The 20431-nt window shown below is 36.8% G+C and overlaps 2 protein-coding genes across 5 annotated transcripts in view; both read left to right on the top strand.

Annotated features, from left to right (window-relative positions):
• The window catches only part of LOC134480843 (large ribosomal subunit protein eL21-like), a 1068210-nt gene that overhangs the window by 17353 nt on the left and 1030426 nt on the right, over positions 1-20431 (top strand). The gene's annotated exons all lie outside the window — the stretch shown is intronic.
• The window catches only part of Med13 (mediator complex subunit 13), a 90261-nt gene that overhangs the window by 15589 nt on the left and 54241 nt on the right, over positions 1-20431 (top strand). For all 4 annotated transcript variants that reach the window (XR_005489839.2, XR_005489840.2, NM_001415085.1 and 1 more), the window contains exons 4-8: positions 9756-9901; positions 10672-10869; positions 12546-12740; positions 13243-13405; positions 14166-14276. Coding sequence is in view for 2 of the 4 variants with exons in the window: in NM_001415085.1 (NP_001402014.1) it covers positions 9756-9901; positions 10672-10869; positions 12546-12740; positions 13243-13405; positions 14166-14276 (813 nt within the window). In the remaining 2 variants the exon portion in view is untranslated. The remainder of the gene's footprint in view (positions 1-9755; positions 9902-10671; positions 10870-12545; positions 12741-13242; positions 13406-14165; positions 14277-20431) is intronic.

The following is a 20431-nucleotide window of genomic DNA, read 5'->3' as shown; positions in this document are numbered from 1 at the left end:
TCTAGCTTGGCCTTGAACTGAGCCTGTAGGCATGTATTACTGTGTCTCCTTTACTAATATGTTTCTTTTCTTTGAATTTTCTTGGGTAGCGTAAAGAAATAAAGTAGACAGGAGCCACGTGCATAGTGTAAAGTTTCTGTTACACTGTTATTACATATGTGTGTGTGTGTATGCGCCCCTCCCCCAATAAAATTAAAGCCCAAGTAAGGTGAAACTAATTTTAAGAATATTTTACTTAGTTTGGTACACTTGAAATACTTTTTAGAGCATAAATCTATCTCTGAGATATTTCCTTTTTTTTTAATTGTGAGGCCTTTGAGTGTGTATTTTATCCTCAGAGCATATCTTGATTTGGATTGGCCATAGTCCAAATGATTATAATTACATGGTGATTGTTTAACAACTAGTTTAACTTGTTAATTAAACTTAACTTGTTAATGTTGGTTGCTTATTGTCCAGTACCGGGTGCTCTCTGCCTGGAATCAAGTTGTGTGTGGTAGAGTCCCAAAGGTCCCTGTGTCAAGGTATCCACTATCTGCCCAGTTAGGCTTAGTTATTTCTTCAAACTGTCCACCACACCCTAGCCCAGCCCACCCCTGTAGTTTTTCTAGAACTGATTTGCTCTTACTGAGTCTGATCCTGCAGGGTGCTATGCTACCTGTACCCCAACGGATTTTGTTATGGTGCTTAAATCATTAGGATTTCTATCGCTTTTAACATTTTCATCTTTTCCAGGAATATTTTGAGGAAAATTACGCCCTAAGAATGACTTTTTCCCCTTTTCACTGATTTTTTTTCTTACTTCTATTTTCTACTACTGTTCTTAGAATTGACTTCAAACAAATCTTTTTTCATGATTGTTTTTAGATGCTAATGAGACTTTTATGAAATGAGGAAGTCAGTAAGGGAGCTTGGCCTAAGTAGGACTGATAAGGCCCTGTTCATAGTTAAGGGTTTACTGTAAATGACTGCAAATCTTAAAACATTCCTACGGTTTCTCTAGCTTTATAGGTAATGAAGTGTAAGCACATAGCAGTTTCTACAGTGCTACACAGGACTAAGGGCTGGAGCTGACTGCCAGGACATGAAAAACAGAACTTGTAAGCCCTGTTAGGCAGACGATTATATTTTGTACACTTAGATCTTTTTAAAGAGTAATAGTAAATAGTAAAAGCAGAGAATAGCAAAAGGAAAGAATTAAAGACTTCAAACTTCATAGAGTAATTGTTTTTTAAGGATTTTTTTTATAATGTTCAGTAATATGTTCACTAAATGTGTAGAAGTAATAGAATATTCATTCAATGATACATTCTTTGGGATTTTCGGATAGATACTTTGTTCATGGACATATTAAGAATGTTGGACATTGCTGATTAATAGTGGCTCGTAAAGTTGTCTGAGTATGGAAATGATCTGGAGAACATCTAAAGATTATTGATAACAGGACTGGGGCTGTTAAGTGGAGGACTTGCCTAACAGCACGAAGTCCTCAGTTTAGTCTGTAGTACCTCTCTTGTATTTGGGAAGTGGAGGCAGGAGGACCAGAAGTTTATGGTTGATTACATATGAGTTTGAGGTCATCCTATGATGTATGAGCTCCTGTAATCAGTCAATCAGTCAGTCAGTCAGTCAATCAATCAAATTATTGCTTGTGCTGAGCCTATTACATGGGCTAACCTTAATGTATAAATTTGAAAGCTGTTAGCTGGGCATAGTGGCACCTGCCTTTCTCAGCCCCTGGGAAGCAGAGGCAGAAGGATCTTTGTGAGTTTGAGGCCAGCCTGGTCTACAGAGAGACTTCAGGACAGCTAGAGCTATAGAGTGAGACTGCCTCAAAATCAACACAAATAAATATAAATAAATAAAAAATTAGAAAAATAAAATAAAAAATAGGAAACTATTGAATTCATGGAATAAAAGTAATCTAGGAATTTAAGATAAGTAGGTTTAAAATATTATAAAAACACATGTAACAAAATGTATCATTTTTGCCCTTTTTCCGGTATTTCAATGGTGTTAAGGAAATTGACATGGTGGTACAATTGACATTTTCTGCCCTTTGGTCCATGGCAAACAACTTTTCTGTTTTTTTAATAAGCGTTTTAAGTACCTCATATAAGTGAAAGCATATAATATTTGTTATTTTGTATGTGACTTATTTCATGTGGCATACCTTCAAGTTTTAACAACATTGTAACATGCGAGAGGTTTTTTTTCTTTAAGACTAAACAGTAACCCATTGTACATTTAGTGTATTGTGTACTTGCTCATTGGCTGGCATCTGAGTCATTTCTATGTTTTGTCTATTTGTTGTAAACACTAGTGTGCAAATATTTCCTCAGGTCCCTGTTTTTCATTCTGTGGTTACCTACTCAGAAGTGAAATTGCTGCTTTTTATGACAATTTTAAATTTAATTATCTGAAAAATTGCCATACTGTTTCTCATTGTGGCTATAGTGTTTTACATTTTCATTGGCAATATAAGAGTTTCAGTCTCATTGCACCCTTAACAGTGCTTGTTATTTACTGGTTGTTTGTTAAGTAACCATTTTTGTTGGTGTGAAGTGGTATCCTATGTTTCTGATTTGTAGTTCCTTAATTACTATGGCTATTGAGCATAGTTTCTTTTTGGCTGCTTATATGTTGATCTAGAAAAATACCCAACTCTGTCTATTTTAATTGTTAGGATTATGATGTTTTGATTTTTTTTTGAGTCAATACCTTGATTTTGTAATATATACATGTGTGTTTATGTATGTGTGGAATGAGCAGATCAATGTGGAGATCAAAGCCAGGGTTCACATGTGCTAGACTACTGCTGTACAACTGGGCTGCATCCCTAGCTCCAAGGGTTTGATTTGAAAATAGCTCATAGCTTGTGGTGCCACATGCCTTGAATCTCAGTACAGAGGCAGAGGTAGGCAGATGCCTGTTGAAGCCCAGTCTGGTTTACATAGTGAGTTCCAAGACAGCAGGGACTACATAGAGAGATCCTGTTTCAAAAGTAAAAACAAACAAACAACAACAACAAAACAAAGTCATATAACCCTCTTCGGGCCTCAACTTCTCTACCAGCAAAATGGAATATTGTTATTTCTATAGCTTCCTAACACAAATTCTGAAAACAGATCATTTGCTTCTTAGTACTACACACACACAAGGTGTGTGCATGTATTTATGGAGCCACACACCTGTTGTCCTGTGATCTTGGTAATTCGGAAGTTGAAGCAGAAGATCTCAACTTTGAGGCCAGCCTACAGGACAAGTTCAGTGCTAATTTAAGCTACATTAGGAGACCTTGCTCTAAAGCAGGCAAGCAAGCAAACAGAAAACTCGTTATAGAAGAGCTAAATTCCATGTCTTGTTCTTTTGAGGTAATGTCTCACTGTGTACCCAGGCTGCCTCTTTTATTCCTCTGCTTCCTTTTCCTAAGTACTGGGATGTCCAGCCCTAGAGGAGCTAACTCTTTGATCTGGAGTATGTCTTCTTCATCATTGTCCTTTCTCTTCCTCCTCTTCTTCCTCCTTCCTTTTTAGAAAATAATCTTTTAGGGAGCCTATGATGTAGCTTAGCAGGTAAAGGCGCTTGGCCACCAAGCTTGATGACCTGTGATGGTTCTCCAGAACGCATGTGGTAGAAAGGAAAAACTGACAGACACCTACAAGTTGCCCTCTGACTTCCACTAGTGTGCCCTGGCATGATCATAGAACATACATACACATACAACATGTATGAAACTAACAAAACTCTTTTAATTTTATAATGTAGTTGAGGAACATTTCTATGACACAGTTGTTGAGGATTTATCTCTGATTTTTGCCTCATTGATAAACAGTGTAAGCATCTAGAAAACAAACAGTAGCCTTCACTGTCCTAATAGTATAGTATCTAACAGTGTAAGTTCCTTGGCTTGTCGTTGTAGTTAAAGACGTTTGTTCACTTAGTGCTAATTGTTGGTGTCTCAGGGGATGATGCTATAAATGATAACCTATCTCTCTGAAAGAAGCCATGCTGAATTTAATATATAAGTGCTAACCTGCAATTCTCTGTACTATAATGTTCTGTGCCTAGAATATTACTTTCAATGTAAGAATCTTAAAAATCTGAGTCCTATTTTAGATCACTTCTTCCCAATATCATATACAAGCTTGGTTTGTAAATCATATTGCAGTATGAAGAGTATATAGAGGTCATTTGCTAGCAGTATGGGTGGGATGGTCTTCCTTGCTGGGAGTAAGAGCTGCTCTGTCTACAAAACAGGGTGTTGTAGATAGAGACGGACAGTGCTGCATGACTTTGGAATGTTAGCTTTTTACGGAGATTCCTTGGTGGCTAGTTTTTTACTTTATACCAGAAAGCCCAGGGGTTTTTTGTTTGTTTTTGTTTTTGTTTTCTCTTTCTTCTCCTAATTTAAAAGTTAAGTGGGGACAGAGAGATGGCTTAGCAGGTAAAGGCACTTGCCATTAAACCTAATGGTTTGAGTTTGGTCCTAGAGACTAATGTGGAAGAGTAGAAATTACATCTCCTAGTTGTCCTCTGACCCCTATAAGCACACACACTACACATAAATGAAATTAAATAAAATTTAATTTTTAAATTTACATTAAATAAAATGTAATTAAAAAAGAGTTAAGCGACTAAATGCTCGTTGCATATAGGTTGTTGGGGAATTTGAGAGATTGGCCTTCATGCTTTTGTTTTGTTTTGTTTTGAGGAGCAGGACGTGTGGCTCATGTTATGAACTGTTTCACCCTTGGTGACACACTTAGTGCCTCTTTATGTTGAAACATGATGTCACTATGTTTGCAGAGCTAAAAAAGTAATTGTAAGTTTCCTAATTTAATATTTCTTTTTAGAAGTGAAACACAAAGCGAAAAGAAGTATTTTGGAGAACTTAATTGTTTAGAGAAGCCTTAGATATGAAGGTATATAATTCAGATCTCCAAAACAACCAGCCAGCCAACCAAATTACCTCCTCCTTTTCTTCCTTCGTTTTTTCCTTTCTTCCATTCTTTTTCAAGTTAAAGAACCTATATCTGTTTTAGGTTATTGCTTATACTTTCAAATATTTTTGGAAGCATTACCATTTTGCTCGATTGAAGAATTGCTATTCAGTGGGTTGTGGAGATGACTTAGTCATCAGAAGTGCTTGCTGCTCCTCCCCATTGTGTATATAAAAAGCCAGGCATGATGATGTGTGCCTGCCATCACAGTGCAAGTCACAGAGACGTGAGGATCCCCTGGCTTGCTGACCAAATAGTAAACTTTAGGGTCAGTGAGAGAATCTGTTTCAAAAATAAGGTGGAGAGCAATTGAAGAAGATACCTGACTTTGACTTGCGTGGACACACATGAGCACATTTACTAATTTGTACTTACACACATAGTGTTACTGTGGAGTTACCAAGTACAGCTTTTACAAAGGAAAGGAGGGGATGAATGGGGACCAATAATGAAATTTTTACGCTTATATTAAAGATAAAATTTTTTCCAGGTATTTATAAATTGGCAGAGAATTAAAGAAATTTTGAGTTGATTAGGATGTGGAGATAAGTGTATGGCAAATAAAGGGGGTTTTGGTGGGTTAAGTATCACGGCTTACAAAGTTTTGCCAGGATCACATTCTAAAGGTATTAAAGTACAATGTTAATATTTTTGGATTTAGTCCTGAACATTTTAGGGGTGATTTTAGGCTTTCCAGTTACGTGATCGCAATTAGTTTTCATGAAGATCCCCAGCAGCACTGTGAAGCAAGAAGGTAATGCAGGAGCTCTGATAATTACTCCTAAAAGACAGAGTTGGATGTGGTAATCCCAACTCTTAGGGGGCCAACGTAAGACAAAATGTACCAGAATTCGAGCCAACTTCGGTTACATAGCAAGTACTAGGCCACTCTGGGATGTATAGTAAAACATAAAGAACAAAAAGTATACCCATCAGATAATAATACCCCCAAAAGATATGCAGGTCTATGCATTACAAATATGTAGTTAAAAGGAATTGGTAAAAACGGGGAATGATGGAGCAAAGAAAAAATTAAGTCCTGCCAAGGCTGGACCCCCAGTGATTGTTGGGGGGAGGGCAGTAATGGGGGAGGTGGGGAGGGGAACACCCATATAGAAGGGAAGGGGGAGGAGCTAGGGGGATGTTGGCCTGGAAACTGGGAAAGGGATTAACATTTGCAATGTAAATAAGAAATACCCAATTTAATAAAGATGGAAGAAAAAAAGAAAGAAAAAGATGGTATTATATTTGTGGTTTAGAGTATTATATGGAGGATAGATTTGAAAATAGATTTGAATGGTTAGTTATAAATAAATTCAGCTACCAACTTTATTCTATAGTTTATTCTATTGATAGTTTATATCAATGTGTCAGATTGCTTTGTGTCAAAGGCTTACTGCAGACACAATGTAGAGGAAAGACAGATTCCTCTTTCACTAATGGTTACCTTCAAGACCAAAATATTTACATGATGGAAATGCTTCCTTTAGCAAAAACACACCTTACCCCAAGAAGAGCAACTAGAAACAGTATAGATTCCTTAGTGAAGTGCCTACTTAGAAGAAATTATTTGAACAGAGTTCCAAAGAAGGTGACTTCAGAGGGCTTAGAAAAAGACAAAAACTGAGAGTACAAAGGCAGGCCTGTTTAAAGAACGCTGGAAGACTAGACCGATAGGGGTGAAATGGGAGGGATGAATCTTGAAGGTAGGTAGATGGCTGTCACCATGGGACATGGGAACAACCTGGGGGATGAGATCCAGACTCTATTCTCTTTTTAGGAATTAAAATTCCATTTTGAGTACAGAGTTCTTCATGTTAAGGCATTCTTATAACACCCTATACTTGCTTTTTATCCCATAGTACCTAACTTAAGTTCATGCCTTAGTACAGTGCCAAAGTGCTTAACAGAAAATATTTGCTGAATGAATGAATAGCATATGCTCTCATTTAGAAGCTTCATATGTACTGCATATGGATGTGAATGCAGTACTGTTTAATGTAGAGTTGTATTAAGTGTGTGTGTGTGTATGTGTATGTGTGTGCAGTTATTTTAAAAATTTGTTTGGGGATAGATTTGTGCCTAGTATGTTCTTGGTAACACAGGTACCTTGCTATTGCTAGAGCATACTGGACAGTAGAAGTGCTGGATAACTTCAATAAAACTGAGTGTTTGTTTTAAATGAGCACTAGCAATGAATATTTTGGAGGTGAACAGCTGTCAGAGCTATTACCTTTCTTTACATATCTTGGCTTGATAACTAAGGTTATACTCGTTTATCATAGTATCTGTATATAATCTTCATAATTCTTCAGCCAAGACCTATTCCAATAAAGTAAGCATTGTAATCAGAGGAAAAGTAAGTTTAATTTAGCTTTTTAAAGAGCACTAACAACTTTTCTAGAAGACCTGGGTTCAATTCCTCGTACCATCTGGAAGCTCTCCGATGTCTGTATCGCTAGTTCCAGGGGAATCAGATGCCCTCTTTTGGCCTCTGAGGGCACTGCGTACATGTGGTACACAGACACATATGTAGGCAAAATATCCATATACATAAAATAAAAATCAATAAATCTTTAAAAAAACTTGTTTAAATGTTATATCTTGGATCAGATTTTTTTTTTTTTTTTTTGGTTCTTTTTTTCGGAGCTGGGGACCGAACCCAGGGCCTTGTGCTTCCTAGGTAAGCGCTCTACCACTGAGCTAAATCCCCAGCCCCTTGGATCAGATTCTTAATGAGAAAAAAAGAGCTCTAGTGGTTAATCCAAATACTGATTAGCTCAGTGTCAGTGCTTTAACAAATAGAGCGTGGCTATTGAAAAATACTAATAGACTGGGGGGCTGCGTGGGCATGGGAACCTCCTCTGTGGTCTCTTTTTACTTTCTAATATGGTTTTAATTATTCTGACATAGTAGATATGTTCATATTAGATATGAACAAAAATTAAGCTGAGCATGGCAGCACATCAGTGTAATCACAGTACTTGGGAGGTAAAAACTGAGATTTGGGAGTTTGAGGCCAGTCTGGACTATTAAGACCTATCTCAAAAACAGCAGGAAGAATAATAATCATAAAACATAAGCACAATTAACTTACTAGGTGAGAAAGATGTAATGATCATTAAATAATGGGTAGCATTCACAATTTCAGAAAAATTGAAAGAAATTGTAATATAAATAGAACTGAATGGTATTATTAAAAATATTTCCAGCTCGAATACCTCAACCCCATTTCTATAAGAAGCCTGGTTTTATTTTAGTTCTTCTCATAATTAATGCTGTAGCTTCAGAGAATCTTACAATTCTTTTTTTTTTTCGGAGCTGGGGACTGAACCCAGGGCCTTGCGCTTGCTAGGCAAACGCTCTACCACTGAGCTAAATCCCCAACCCCGAATCTTACAATTCTTGACCTCAGTTTATAAATTTCAGACATTGTTTATTGTTATTGCCAAAGACAAGATTAATTTTATGTCAGCTGCTTTGGCTTTGTATTGTGTTTATTAGAGAAAAATCTAGACTACTCACATGCACTAATGAGAAAGGAGTAAGAGGAGAACAAAGTTGAACCTGTGACACGTGAATAGTTGATACAATAACATACCCTCATACCAGCTGTCAGGTACTTTAGTGACTTCCACAACACTTGTAAGGTTCAACTTCTTTTGGCTTTAGACATTGTTGATTCCTGCTATCTGAAGAAATTCTCAGTTCTATTACTTTCTACTTTTTTTTAAAATTTGGTTTTTCAAGATGGTTTCTCTGTTTAGTCCTGGCTCTCCTAGAACTTGCTCCATAGACCGTGCTGGCCTTGAACTCACAGAGATCCCCCTGCCTCTGCCTCCCGAGTGCTGGGATCAAAGTTGTTTGCCATCATTGTCTTTTCCTTTTTATTACTATTTTCTACTTTTATTAGGTCTCTAGAATAACTTTTACTATAATTTAGTTCTTTATGCCTTTTCCTGAAAAATATTAAGTAGGTCTAGTACATGTATATATTGGTTTGGAGTTGATTAATGATCATTTAAGGAACCGGCTTTAAGACCGATGCTTGAGACAGATGTGTGGGAAAAGATTCTTAGTATATACTGTCCCAATTCCTCTTCTCCCACTTGATTTTCTTACCCTTTAATTTAAAATATATCTGCTGTCCTTAAGAATGTATTTTCTAGGTTTAGACAAAATGAATAGGCTATCTCTTCTAGCTCAGCCCTGAGAATTTATTTTCTAATTCGCTTTCTTGACTTATTTCTGTGATCGTGTAATAACTGCATATGTGGTATATCTAACTTATTTTAACTGGTTTCTTAAAGCTGTTTGCATTATAAAAGTGTTGTGAATACTTCATCTTTCCTCATATGGATCATTTCTCTCCCCCACAGATAATAAAGACTTCTGAGCTAATGTATTCATTTCTGTGGTATAACTTCTTAATAAAGCAAAGCATGATGAGTTGGTAATGTAGTTCAGTTAGTAGAGTGCTTGGCTTTCATGCATGAGACCTCATGTTTCCAGGATCCAGAATCACATAAACAGGGCATGGTGGAACATGCTTGTAATCCCAGCACTCAGGAGGTGGAGTTAGAATGATCAGGAGTTTAAAGCCATCCTTGGCTATGTAGTGAATTTAAGGCTAGCCTGAGATATGTGGATTTCTGTCTCAAAATAAATTGAAATATTAAAAGCAAAGCAAATTATTTTTCTATTTTTTTGCTATTAATCATCACTAAACTATAACTTTTCCTTCTTTATTAGTGAACACTTGTCCTGCTCTTTCACCTTTTTCTTGCATGGAGACAGCAATGTTTGTACCAGTGTGGAAATTAACCAACATCAACCTGTGTACCTTCTCAGTGAAGAGCATGTCACCCTTGCTCAGCAGTCTAATAGCCCATTTCAAGGTAGATTATTTTATTGTCATAGGCATTTGATTACTTATTTTAGTGTTGGAGATTAAAACTTTCATGTTAGCAATTATATTAGTAAGACAACAAAATAAATACCATTAGTGAAATTATTTAAAATTCATATGAATGGGAATTTTAACATTTCTCTGTTTTCTCTTAATAGCATATTACATTGTGGATATGTTAATCATTTCAAGGTTTCGTGTGTAAGCTGTGTTTTAGCATAGCTACCCAGGGGAACTTTTGATGTCATTTATACCATGAATTGTTGACCTCTAGAGAAGTTGTTTTATAAGGTTGCGGATTGCTTTTTAAGTACTGGAAGTATCTTCTTTAATTTTAAATGTAGTATATGTGTCTGTGTGTGCGTGTGTGTGCGTGTGTGTGTGTGTGTGTGTGTGTATGTGCGCGCGCATGCGTGCACACGTTAAAATTTATGTGTCAGTACTTCATAAATATTTAGACTTATTTATATAAGTACATTTTTTTTCTTCAAGTTGCTTAGAGTCAGAATAAGTTGAATGATATGCAGGTATTCCTGGATCGTTTTGAAATATGATTATATTTTGAATTTGGGGTAGGGATAAATTTAAACTATTTTCAAACTCTTAGCATTGTATTTTATATTAAAATGTATGATAAATTTGTTTCCTTGGAGTGATCATAATGGATTTTTTTATTAGACTCACATCATTATAACACTGTTTATTATGATTTTATTTGCTGTAAGTCTTTGCTTATTGGATTTCTGCTTTGGTTTCTAGTTATCTTAAGTCCATTTGGACTAAATGGCACTCTCACGGGACAGGCTTTCAAGATGTCTGATTCAGCTACGAAAAAATTAATTGGTGAATGGAAACAGTTCTATCCTATTTCATGTGGTTTGAAGGAGATGTCTGAAGAAAAACAGGAAGACATGGATTGGGAAGATGATTCTTTAGCTGCAGTAGAAGTTCTTGTTGGTATGGATTCTGATATTAGTCTGAAGGGGAATCCTATGTATTCTAGTTAGATTTTGCTAAATTACAAACAGCTTCCTTGGCATTCAATACTGAACATTTATTTTTCTTGCTTACTTTTTCTGCACATAAGGGCTGCAAGGTTGGCTGTGATGGCTCTATGTATGTTCTCCTTGTACAGTCCAGGTTAAAGAAGTACCCAGTGTCTACTTGGTACCCAGCATGTTTTGTTCTGGGACACAGTGTTCTTAGGAACAACAGGGATCAAGCCTAACAGTGGAGTCCATTAAAGCTGCTGCTGAGATGAAAATGACCTAGAGGAATAGCACATGTGCTCTAGGGAATTAGTCAAGACTGGCCACCTGTCCAAGCCAGAGTTATTGGGACAGAGGAATATACTCTGTTGTCTACGTGGTAAAGAAGGGGACAAGAGTAACTGTGAAGGAGTTATTTGGGGGCTAGAAAAGTTGACAGCCTGTATTGTGTATAGTGCCTGACTATTTAGCAAAACTTTTAGTAACAAAATATTCCTTAATAACTTCTGTCATTGGTGTGTTCTCCCTAAGTCAGTTCTTTCCAGATTAGCTGTAGTCCACATGTCATATTCAAGGTGCAGGTTAGCAAAGTGGTCTGTTTCTGGGCATATTAATTATGGAGCAGAGATAAGAAGTAAAAGAGACCACACTAATCCCACGAAGCATGTTTAACTCTGTTAAGATGTGGCATAGAGTCAAGCCTGACAATGTGTAAATACATGGGAGGTATGGACAATATATATATATATATATAATTGAGCAAATTACTGGAATTAGCATCTTTGATACTGTAGTTAATGCAATCTAATAGAAATGTCTCATGTAAGGATTACCTTATGGGAGTTTTGGAGTTTTTATTAGTTTTTTTGGGGCTGTTTTGCCTTATAACCCAGGTTGGTCTTGGACTCAACACACGCCTGTCCAACCTCCTGAGTCCTGGGATTGCAGATGTATACCACCATGCATGGCTTTTTTTTAAAGTTGAAATTATTCTTATTATTCAGTTTCAGTAAATACATGATTTATTATTGGAATAGTTATGAGAGAAACAGTACATTATTAGACTTTAAAACAGACAAGAAGACAAAATGGTCCATGATCTTAAGTGTCCACGTTATCTTTATTAAATTTATAAGTTAATGCAGTGTACATTGATCAACTACATAAATTAAAAAAAGCAAAACATTTATAGTAGAAAATCTGTAGCTTAAAAATACTTGCTATACAAGTCTGAGGGTATGAGTTTGGTTTCAAAATCTACATGAAACCCAAATACAGTATCGTGCATTCCTCTAATCCTAGTACTCCTGTGTCAGGATGGGAGACTGAGTTAGGAGTAAACCTAGAAGCTCACAGACTAGAAGTTAGCATGGCATATACAGTGGCCTGGAGAACTTGTATTCAACCAGGTGGAAAGTGGAGACTGACACCCGAGTTTATCCTCTGTTCTCCACACATGCACCCTGGCATGTGTCCAGCTACACTCAGAGACACATACAATGATTTCTTTATTTTTATAAATATAATATATGATAATTTTTACTGCAGTGCTTTTTACTGAAATTAATTCCACTACTGCCACAGTGGTAGCTGATTTGTGTTTTTCTCCCTCACTTTTTTCTTTTTTGTCCATTTTGTTTTCAGCGGGTGTCCGAATGATCTACCCAGCATGTTTTGTTCTAGTCCCTCAATCAGACATTCCTACCCCTAGTTCTGTGGGATCCTCTCACTGTTCAGCTTCCTGCTTGGGTATCCATCAAGTGCCTGCTTCCACAAGAGATCCTGCTATGTCTTCAGTTACTCTCACTCCACCCACATCTCCTGAGGAAGTCCAATCAGGTATTACACTAGCTCCTTCATCAATAAGCTCTGGCTACAAATCTGATCTTTTGAGTACATCAGTACTTAGCAATTTTTATTTTGGAATTGTTAAAACTTACTGGAAAATTATAAGTATAATGTAAAAAAACTCATCTAAATTTACACTTAACTTTTGCTTTTTACCCTCTGTGTATGTATACATTGATTATAAATTGGTCCTTTTCTGACCTATTTGAGAAAAAGCTACAGATATGGTATCTTCTTATTCCTGCATATACGCATGTGCTCCCACACACGTTTTGTGTATATGAGTTTGCTTATGGTGCTGGGAATTAAACCCAGGACCTTATATACCTCTGATTCAAGATAGCTCTTGTCTTTGCTCTCTGCATTTAAAGAAAAAAAGATTTTGACCCCAGAATGTCACTAGAATTACCAAAGCATTTGACAAATTAACAAAAAGTCCATCTTGTTACTTTCAGTTTGTTTTTACCTTTCTATCATTTTTGTTTGTTTTCAGTTGATCCTCAGTCTGCACAGAAGTGGGTCAAATTTTCTTCAGTATCCGATGGCTTCAGCACTGACAGTACTAGCCATCATGGTGGGAAAATACCAAGAAAATTAGCAAATCATGTGGTGGATCGAGTCTGGCAAGAATGTAATATGAACAGATTACAGAACAAGTATGTATTTTTATTTTTATTTGCCTATCTATCCACCCACCTACCCACCCTTCTGTCCATCCATCCATCCGTCTGCCTGTCTGTCCATCTGTCTGTCCTTCCATCTGTCCCTCCGTCCCTCCCACATTGTATAGCTTTGGCTAGCCTGGCGCTCAGTGTATATGTAGTTCAGGCTGGCCTCAAATTCACAGTGCTTGTCATCCCAAGTGTTGAGATTAAAGGTATGCACCACCATATTCAGTTGTATATTTATTTTGATATTTAAAATTTGCATGCTGGTTAATTGAGTATGGAATAAAAACAGAAAAATTAAGTTTTAAAAAGTAAAACTTAAGCTGTGTTGTGGTGGTACATGCATTTAATCCTAGCACTCGGGAGGCAGAGGCAGAGGTATTCAGTCAGATCTCTGTGTTTGAAGCCAGCCTGGTTTACAAACTGAGTCCAGGATAGCCAGGGCTACACAGAAACCCTGTCTTGAAGAAAAAAACAAAAAATAAAAATAAATAAATAGGGCTGGAGAGATGGCTCAGTGGTTAAGAGCACTGACTGTTCTTCCAGAGGTCCTGAGTTCAATTCCCAGCAACCACATGGTGGCTCACAACCATCTGTAATGGGATCTGATGCTCTGTTCTGGTGTGTCTGAAGTCAGCTACTGTGTATTCACATACATTAAATAAATCTTTAAAAAAATTAAATAAAATTAAAGATTAAATTTAGCTCTAAATGGACTATACTAAGGAATTTGTAACTCACACTTTAGGAGGAAGTATTCTGCTACATCCAGTGGCCTGTGTGAAGAAGAGACAGCTGATAAAATAGGAAGCTGGGACTTTGTTGAAGCCACACAAAGAACAAGCTGTAGTTGTTTGAGGTAAGTTATTTCCAATTGATGATGCTTATGGATATGTATATATTATATTTATAATACTAATATTTGTTTTGGGTAACTTATGTAAATATGTTAAGATTCTTTTTTCTCAAGGAGAAAGTTGAGAACATAAGCAGCAATTTGAAGCTGATTCTAGAAGGACATAAAATCTCAGCAGAAGTGGGGCTGCTGTGCCAACTGCAGAGACACTTGGTGGCTGTTTTGAGGCTCTAGCTGTGTTGCTTGGGCTGACGTTAAACTTGAGATTTTCTTGTCTCAGCATTTAGCATCCTGGGATCACAGTCGTGGTCATTATCCTTAGCTCATATGTCTGTGGAGAAACACATTCCTTAGTTGCATTATGCCTGGTAAGATTTCCCAGGCATTTTTATAGAAGAAATAATTTTCATAATTTTTTTTAAAGATTATTTATTTTATGTATATGAGTACACTATATCTGTCAGAAGAGGCCATCAGATCTCATTACAGATGGTTGTGAGCCACCATGTGGTTGCTGGGAATTGAACTCAGGACCTCTGGAAGAGCAGTCGGTGCTCTTAACCTCTGAGCCATCTCTCCAGCCCCATAATTTTTAAAATAGTAAAGACACTGTTGAGTTTCATGTAGCAAATTTTTTATTCTTGGGCAGCTATTGGTGAATTACTAAAATAAGATCAAGAATTAATGATTTTACAGGAGACATGAGCAAAATATCAGCTTTCTAATTCATTGCATTATTAAAAGATTGGCAGCAGAAGAGTTTAACTTGGGATTCTTTGGGCTATTGATTTCATGTTTTGAGGCCTTTGATGAGATCTGACGGTCAGGCTTTTGTCGGGTTGATTACTTTCTGGTGTTTATTAAGATAGATTATACACTTTCACCACCACTTCAAACACTAGTAGTGGCTTTGACATCTGTTACCATATTTGTGATTGAATATGTACCTACCTCTTTTTTCCATGAAATTTATCTAAAGGATGGAGTCCTTCCAGAATGTGGCCAAGGTTGTAGTTTTTTGTCTTTGTTTTGCTTTTTACACATTGACTAGGTTTACTTGAATATATTGACAGACTCAAGAGCTATGGTATGTTTTTACGTACATTTAAGTTTTTGCTTAATTTTTTGGGTTGAACCATCTAGTTTTTGAAAGGCAACACTGTTGAAAACTTGCCTCTCTTGGTAAATTAGAATAAGTATACGATACATTAATATTTAACAGATTAAACTAGTTGACTACAATTGTTCTTGAACATAATTTAAGGTAAGGATTGGCAACCTTTATTTACTTGTTTAAATGTAGTCTACTCCTTGTTTTGTTGTATGGCCTATGGACTAAAAATGATACTTAAAAGTTTAAACAGAAGGGACTGGGCCTAGCAGCACCGGCCTTTAATCTCAGGGAAGGCAGAGGCAGTCAGGTCTGTGAGTTGGGAATCCAGCAAGTTCTACAAGTAAGTTGCAGGAAAGCCAGGGCTGTTACACAAAGAAACCTTGTATAAGGGTTGAAAAAAAACATAAAAACACCCCAAAACCAAACAAACCCAAAATAACACCCCCCCCCCAATAAAGAAAAGAAAGAAACAAGTATTTTATCATGTGTATGGATGTTTTGTCTGCATGTATGTACATTCTGTGCATGATCTGGGAGGTGAGAGTATGGTGTAGAATCCTCTGGGACTGGAGTCACAAACTGTTGTGAGTCATTGTGTTGGTGCTGGGGTCAAACCTGGGTTCTCTAAAAGAGCAATCCCTGCTCTTAACCTGTGAGCTATTGTTCTAGCGTCCAGATTTTTACATCTTAAAGAGTTTGAAAAAGTTAAAAAAAGTATTTTGTGATACATGAATTATGAAATTCAAATTTTAGTATATATAAATAAAAATTTATTGGAACATATCCATATCTCATTTTCATACTGTCTGTGGTGCTTTCACTTGGCAATGGCAGAATTGACTAGTCATGTATCACTGTATGTGGGTATACATTTTGGGAAATTCTGGATCTTTAGGCTATTATGAGACCACTGGGGGGTAGGGGTGTGTGTGTGTGTGTGTGTGTGTGTGTGTGTGTGTGTGTGTGTAACAGCCGCAATACTTACTGTCTAGTCCCATAGAAAAGAGCGGTTTTTTTCTGTATGCAGAGATTTTTATTAGGCAGGTCTTTTTTATTTATAATGCGCTTTTGTTTTAGTCCTTGAAAATGGATTTCAGTTATTTTATTGAAGTGATTTTAGAGGAAGACACTAAGGAATGCTGCTAACGTAATGCATAGTGATCAGATCTAGACAACCGGTAGGATATATGGAATGCTTTTGCAGGTGTCTATGTCATAGAGAAGTGTGACTTTGCAGGTTTGTTTGTTTAACTATTGATCTCTCTGGGTTTTTTTTTTTTATTGTATAGTTTATATATTTACGTATTCCCCTTCCCCCCTCTTTCATACCCCTTCCCCCTGCTTCGATGAGGATTCTCCCCCTCCCACCCACCCACCCACCCACTCCCACCTCAACACCCTAGCAATCCCCTGTTGTGGGGAAACAGTCCTTCACAAGACCAAGGGCTTCTCCTATTGATGCCCAACAAGGCCATCCTCTGCTACATATGGACTGGAGCCTTGGTTCTGTCCATGTGTACTCTTTGGTTGGTGGTTTAGTCCCTGGGAGCTCTGAGGAGGTCTGGTTGGTTGATTTTGTTGTTCTTTCTATGGGGTTGCAAACCCCTTCAAATCCTTCTATCCTTTCTCTAACTCCTCCACTGGGGTTTCCATACTCAGTCTGATGGTTAGCTGCAAGCATCTTAGTCTGTGTCAGTAAGGCTCTGGCAGAGCCTCTCAGGAGACATCCATATCAGGCTCCTGTCAGCACTGGTAGAGCTTACGATGTGATTCCTTGGTAGAATATTTGCCTGACATGGAGAAGACCTTGGTTGGTTTTGATCTCCAACATCCAGAGAAACGAACTCCAAAGTGGTTTTGTTTATGTGAGCCTAATTTATATTTACTTTAGATACATTTTGAAGTACTTAATTAAAAAATAATTTAGATACATTTTAAACTACTGCTTCATTAAAAAATGACCGGAAACCTAATATATATCCACATGAGCAAAGCATTTTTAAAAACATTAATTTATTAATTTATGTGTATGAGTGTTTTGCCTGCATGTATCTTTGTACCATGTATATATATACCTGGTACCAGTAGAGGTCAGAAGAGGGTATCAGATAATGCTGGAACTGGAATTACAAACTAGAAGCTGCCATGTGAGCACTTGAAAATTGAACCTTGGTCCTTTGCAAGAACATTAAGTGATCTTAATAAATTATTAAGCTTTATAACTATTTTCTTAATTTTTAAGAGAAAAATGATTTCGATGCTATTTTGATTGAATTTTTTTCTTTTGTGTGTGTGTGTGTGTGTGTGTGTGTGTGAGAGAGAGAGAGAGAGAGAGAGAGAGAGAGAGAGAGAGAGAGAGAGAGAGAGAGAGAGAGACAGGGCCTCTGTATGTAGTCCTGGCTCCCTGGAGTTTGCTTTGTACACCAGGGTAGCCTTGAACTCATAGAGATCCACTTGTTTCTGCCTCCCTTAAAGTCCTGGGATTAAAGGTGTCTGTCATCATGCCCAAAATCAGTTGTAGTGTGGAAGCTGAAGCTACTTTAATAACCGGATTCTACTAATGATTGAAATGATGCTTTACGTAATATGATTTTATAACATCAAGTATTGGTCATTTGGAAGACAGCGGTTTGCTGAGTTATGCAAATTTGAATGTTGGAACATTTTGTTAATGTTAAAAATGTTTAATGTTTAAATTTAAAATGTTTAATATTAAAAATGTCACCAGTGGCCTAATGTAACTTCAAATTTTTAAATGTTACTCAAAAGCCTAGGTTTTTCAGTTATTCTTAATTAAAATGGCAAACTCACTGTGTTTTTAACAAACCTTATTAAGCAATTCTACCAAATAATAAGAAAAATGTATAATCATGGTTTATCAGTCATTATTTTCCTTTTTTTGCAAGTGACAAGATTTTGCTATATAGCCACAGGCTAGTCTAGGTCTCATGAAGCTGGTGGCTGGCCTTATGTTCATGATTATTCTGCCATAGTCTCTCAAGTTCTGGATTATGGTATTCAGTGCCACGTTCAACTCAGTGATTTGTTTTTCAAATAAAAATGTTATTCCATGAAGAAGAAAGGCTAGTTTAGCTTTAACCTCAAGCAGCGATGTAAGTAATTTTCTTCCAAGCAATAATTGACCTTAGTTGTGTGCAGATTGGCTGCAAATAGAGTGATTTCTTTATACAGAATGTGGAAAGCAGTACAAGTATATAAACCTGTTGAAGTTTAATAAAATATGATCCCCCGCCCTGATTTTAATAGAAAAAACAATAAAACTGAGTTTAAAATAAAATTGGCTTTAAACATGTTCTAAATTGATAGAGTGCTTATTTAGCATGCTGTACAGGCTCTGGGTTCAAACCTCTGCACAACATAAACTCAGAAAACACAAACCAAGAAGTTCCTGGATACCTGGTAGTGAAGACCACAGCTGTCACCACTAGCATATTTGGTAACTGCTCCAAGGGTCTCACCACCTGTTGCTTTTGTTCCATCACCATGTCAACATAATGGAAAAGGCAAAAAGTGTGCTGTTATGGAACTAATTTTAACCCGGTGTGATGCCACACACTTGTAATACCAGCAGTTGGCAACCTGAGGCAGGAAATCCCGTCTCAAAAAATCTTTTAAATGAGAAGTTTTAATCTTTGCAACAGGCAAGTATCTGAGTAACTGATAGATGAATGATACTGTTATTATTTTTACACGAATTTTATTATTGTTTCTTCTGGTGTGTGTGTGTGTGTGTGTGTGTTACTGTTAAGTATCTTTAACCTTGATTAGGCTACCATAGAGGTCTGGCATTCTATTTTTGTTCTTAGGTCCTATGTTATAGTAGTATGTATGTGCTGTTAATTACTGAACTATGTTTCAGCATCTAGATCAGGTTCTTAGAGCCACATGCAGGACATTTTTTAAAAAATTAGTTTATTTTTCTTTTATGCACATTGGTATTCTGCCTGCATGTATATCTGTGTTAGGGTATTGCTTCCCCTGGAACTGGATCTATAGATGGTGAGCTGCCATATGGTGCTGGGAATTGAACCTGTCTCCTTTGGTTAAGAATAGCCAGTGCTCTTAACCATTGAGCTATCTCTCCAGCCCCATACAGGTCATTTTTATTATTGTAGTAGAAACTTGTCTCATTTGTCAACATTTTTGGCAAGAATACTTCATAGACAATTGTTTTGTAATATGCGACATCTGAAGAGACACAGGTCTGGTTACCCTTCTTCTAAGAATGTTTACGTTTTTTAACCACTTGTAGCGTCGTCCCATGCCTTTAACCCTGGTACTTGGAGGTCAGCCTGGTATACAGACAGTTCCAGGACAGACAGACTTGGCTGCATAGAAACCCTATCTCTGGGAAAAAAAAAGTTTGACTACAAGTTGATGCTTTGACCTTTGCACTGAAGTTTCTGTCAACTACAAATAGTTTTTATTTTTTTCAGATCTTTGATTTTTCTTTTTCTAAAAGATTAATTTTTATTATTTTTAATTATGCGTCTGAGTGTGGGTATGTGCCCATCAGTGTGGGCAACTGAGGAGGGCGGAGACCTCGGATTCCCTGAGCTAGAAGAGATACAAGCAGTTGTGAGCCACCTAATAAAGGTGTCTCTTCCAAGAGCTGAAGGAGGACTCAGCCAAGATCTTTGATTTCTTTTCTTGCCTTTTTGTATTGGATAAATTTATTTAAATATTAAGTAGTAATGTTTAGTTACTACTTAGTTATTGGTGATAATTGTTCCTTTTGTTTACTCTGTTAATGTAATGAATACTACAGGTTTATTTTAATTTCCTTTCTAATGTCATACCTTAAATTTTTAGCTAGGATGAACCCCGTTTGCTTTATGATGATTGTTTTATGCTTTGCTAGATTGAATTGTTCCTAATTTGTTAATTATTCCTTTCTGTTAATGATGTACACGTGTTCTTGAAGAGTATTGGTCTATAATTTTTTGTACTTTGTGTTTCATTCTGTTGTTTGGGTAATGGTAGATTTGGTTTCTCTGTGTCCTTCTGATTAGGTCATGTTTTC

The sequence above is a fragment of the Rattus norvegicus genome, chromosome 10 (assembly GCF_036323735.1).
Source record: "Rattus norvegicus strain BN/NHsdMcwi chromosome 10, GRCr8, whole genome shotgun sequence".
Taxonomy (NCBI): domain Eukaryota; kingdom Metazoa; phylum Chordata; class Mammalia; order Rodentia; family Muridae; genus Rattus; species Rattus norvegicus.
Note: the sequence above shows the minus strand (reverse complement) of the source record. Positions and strands in the feature narration are given on the sequence as shown.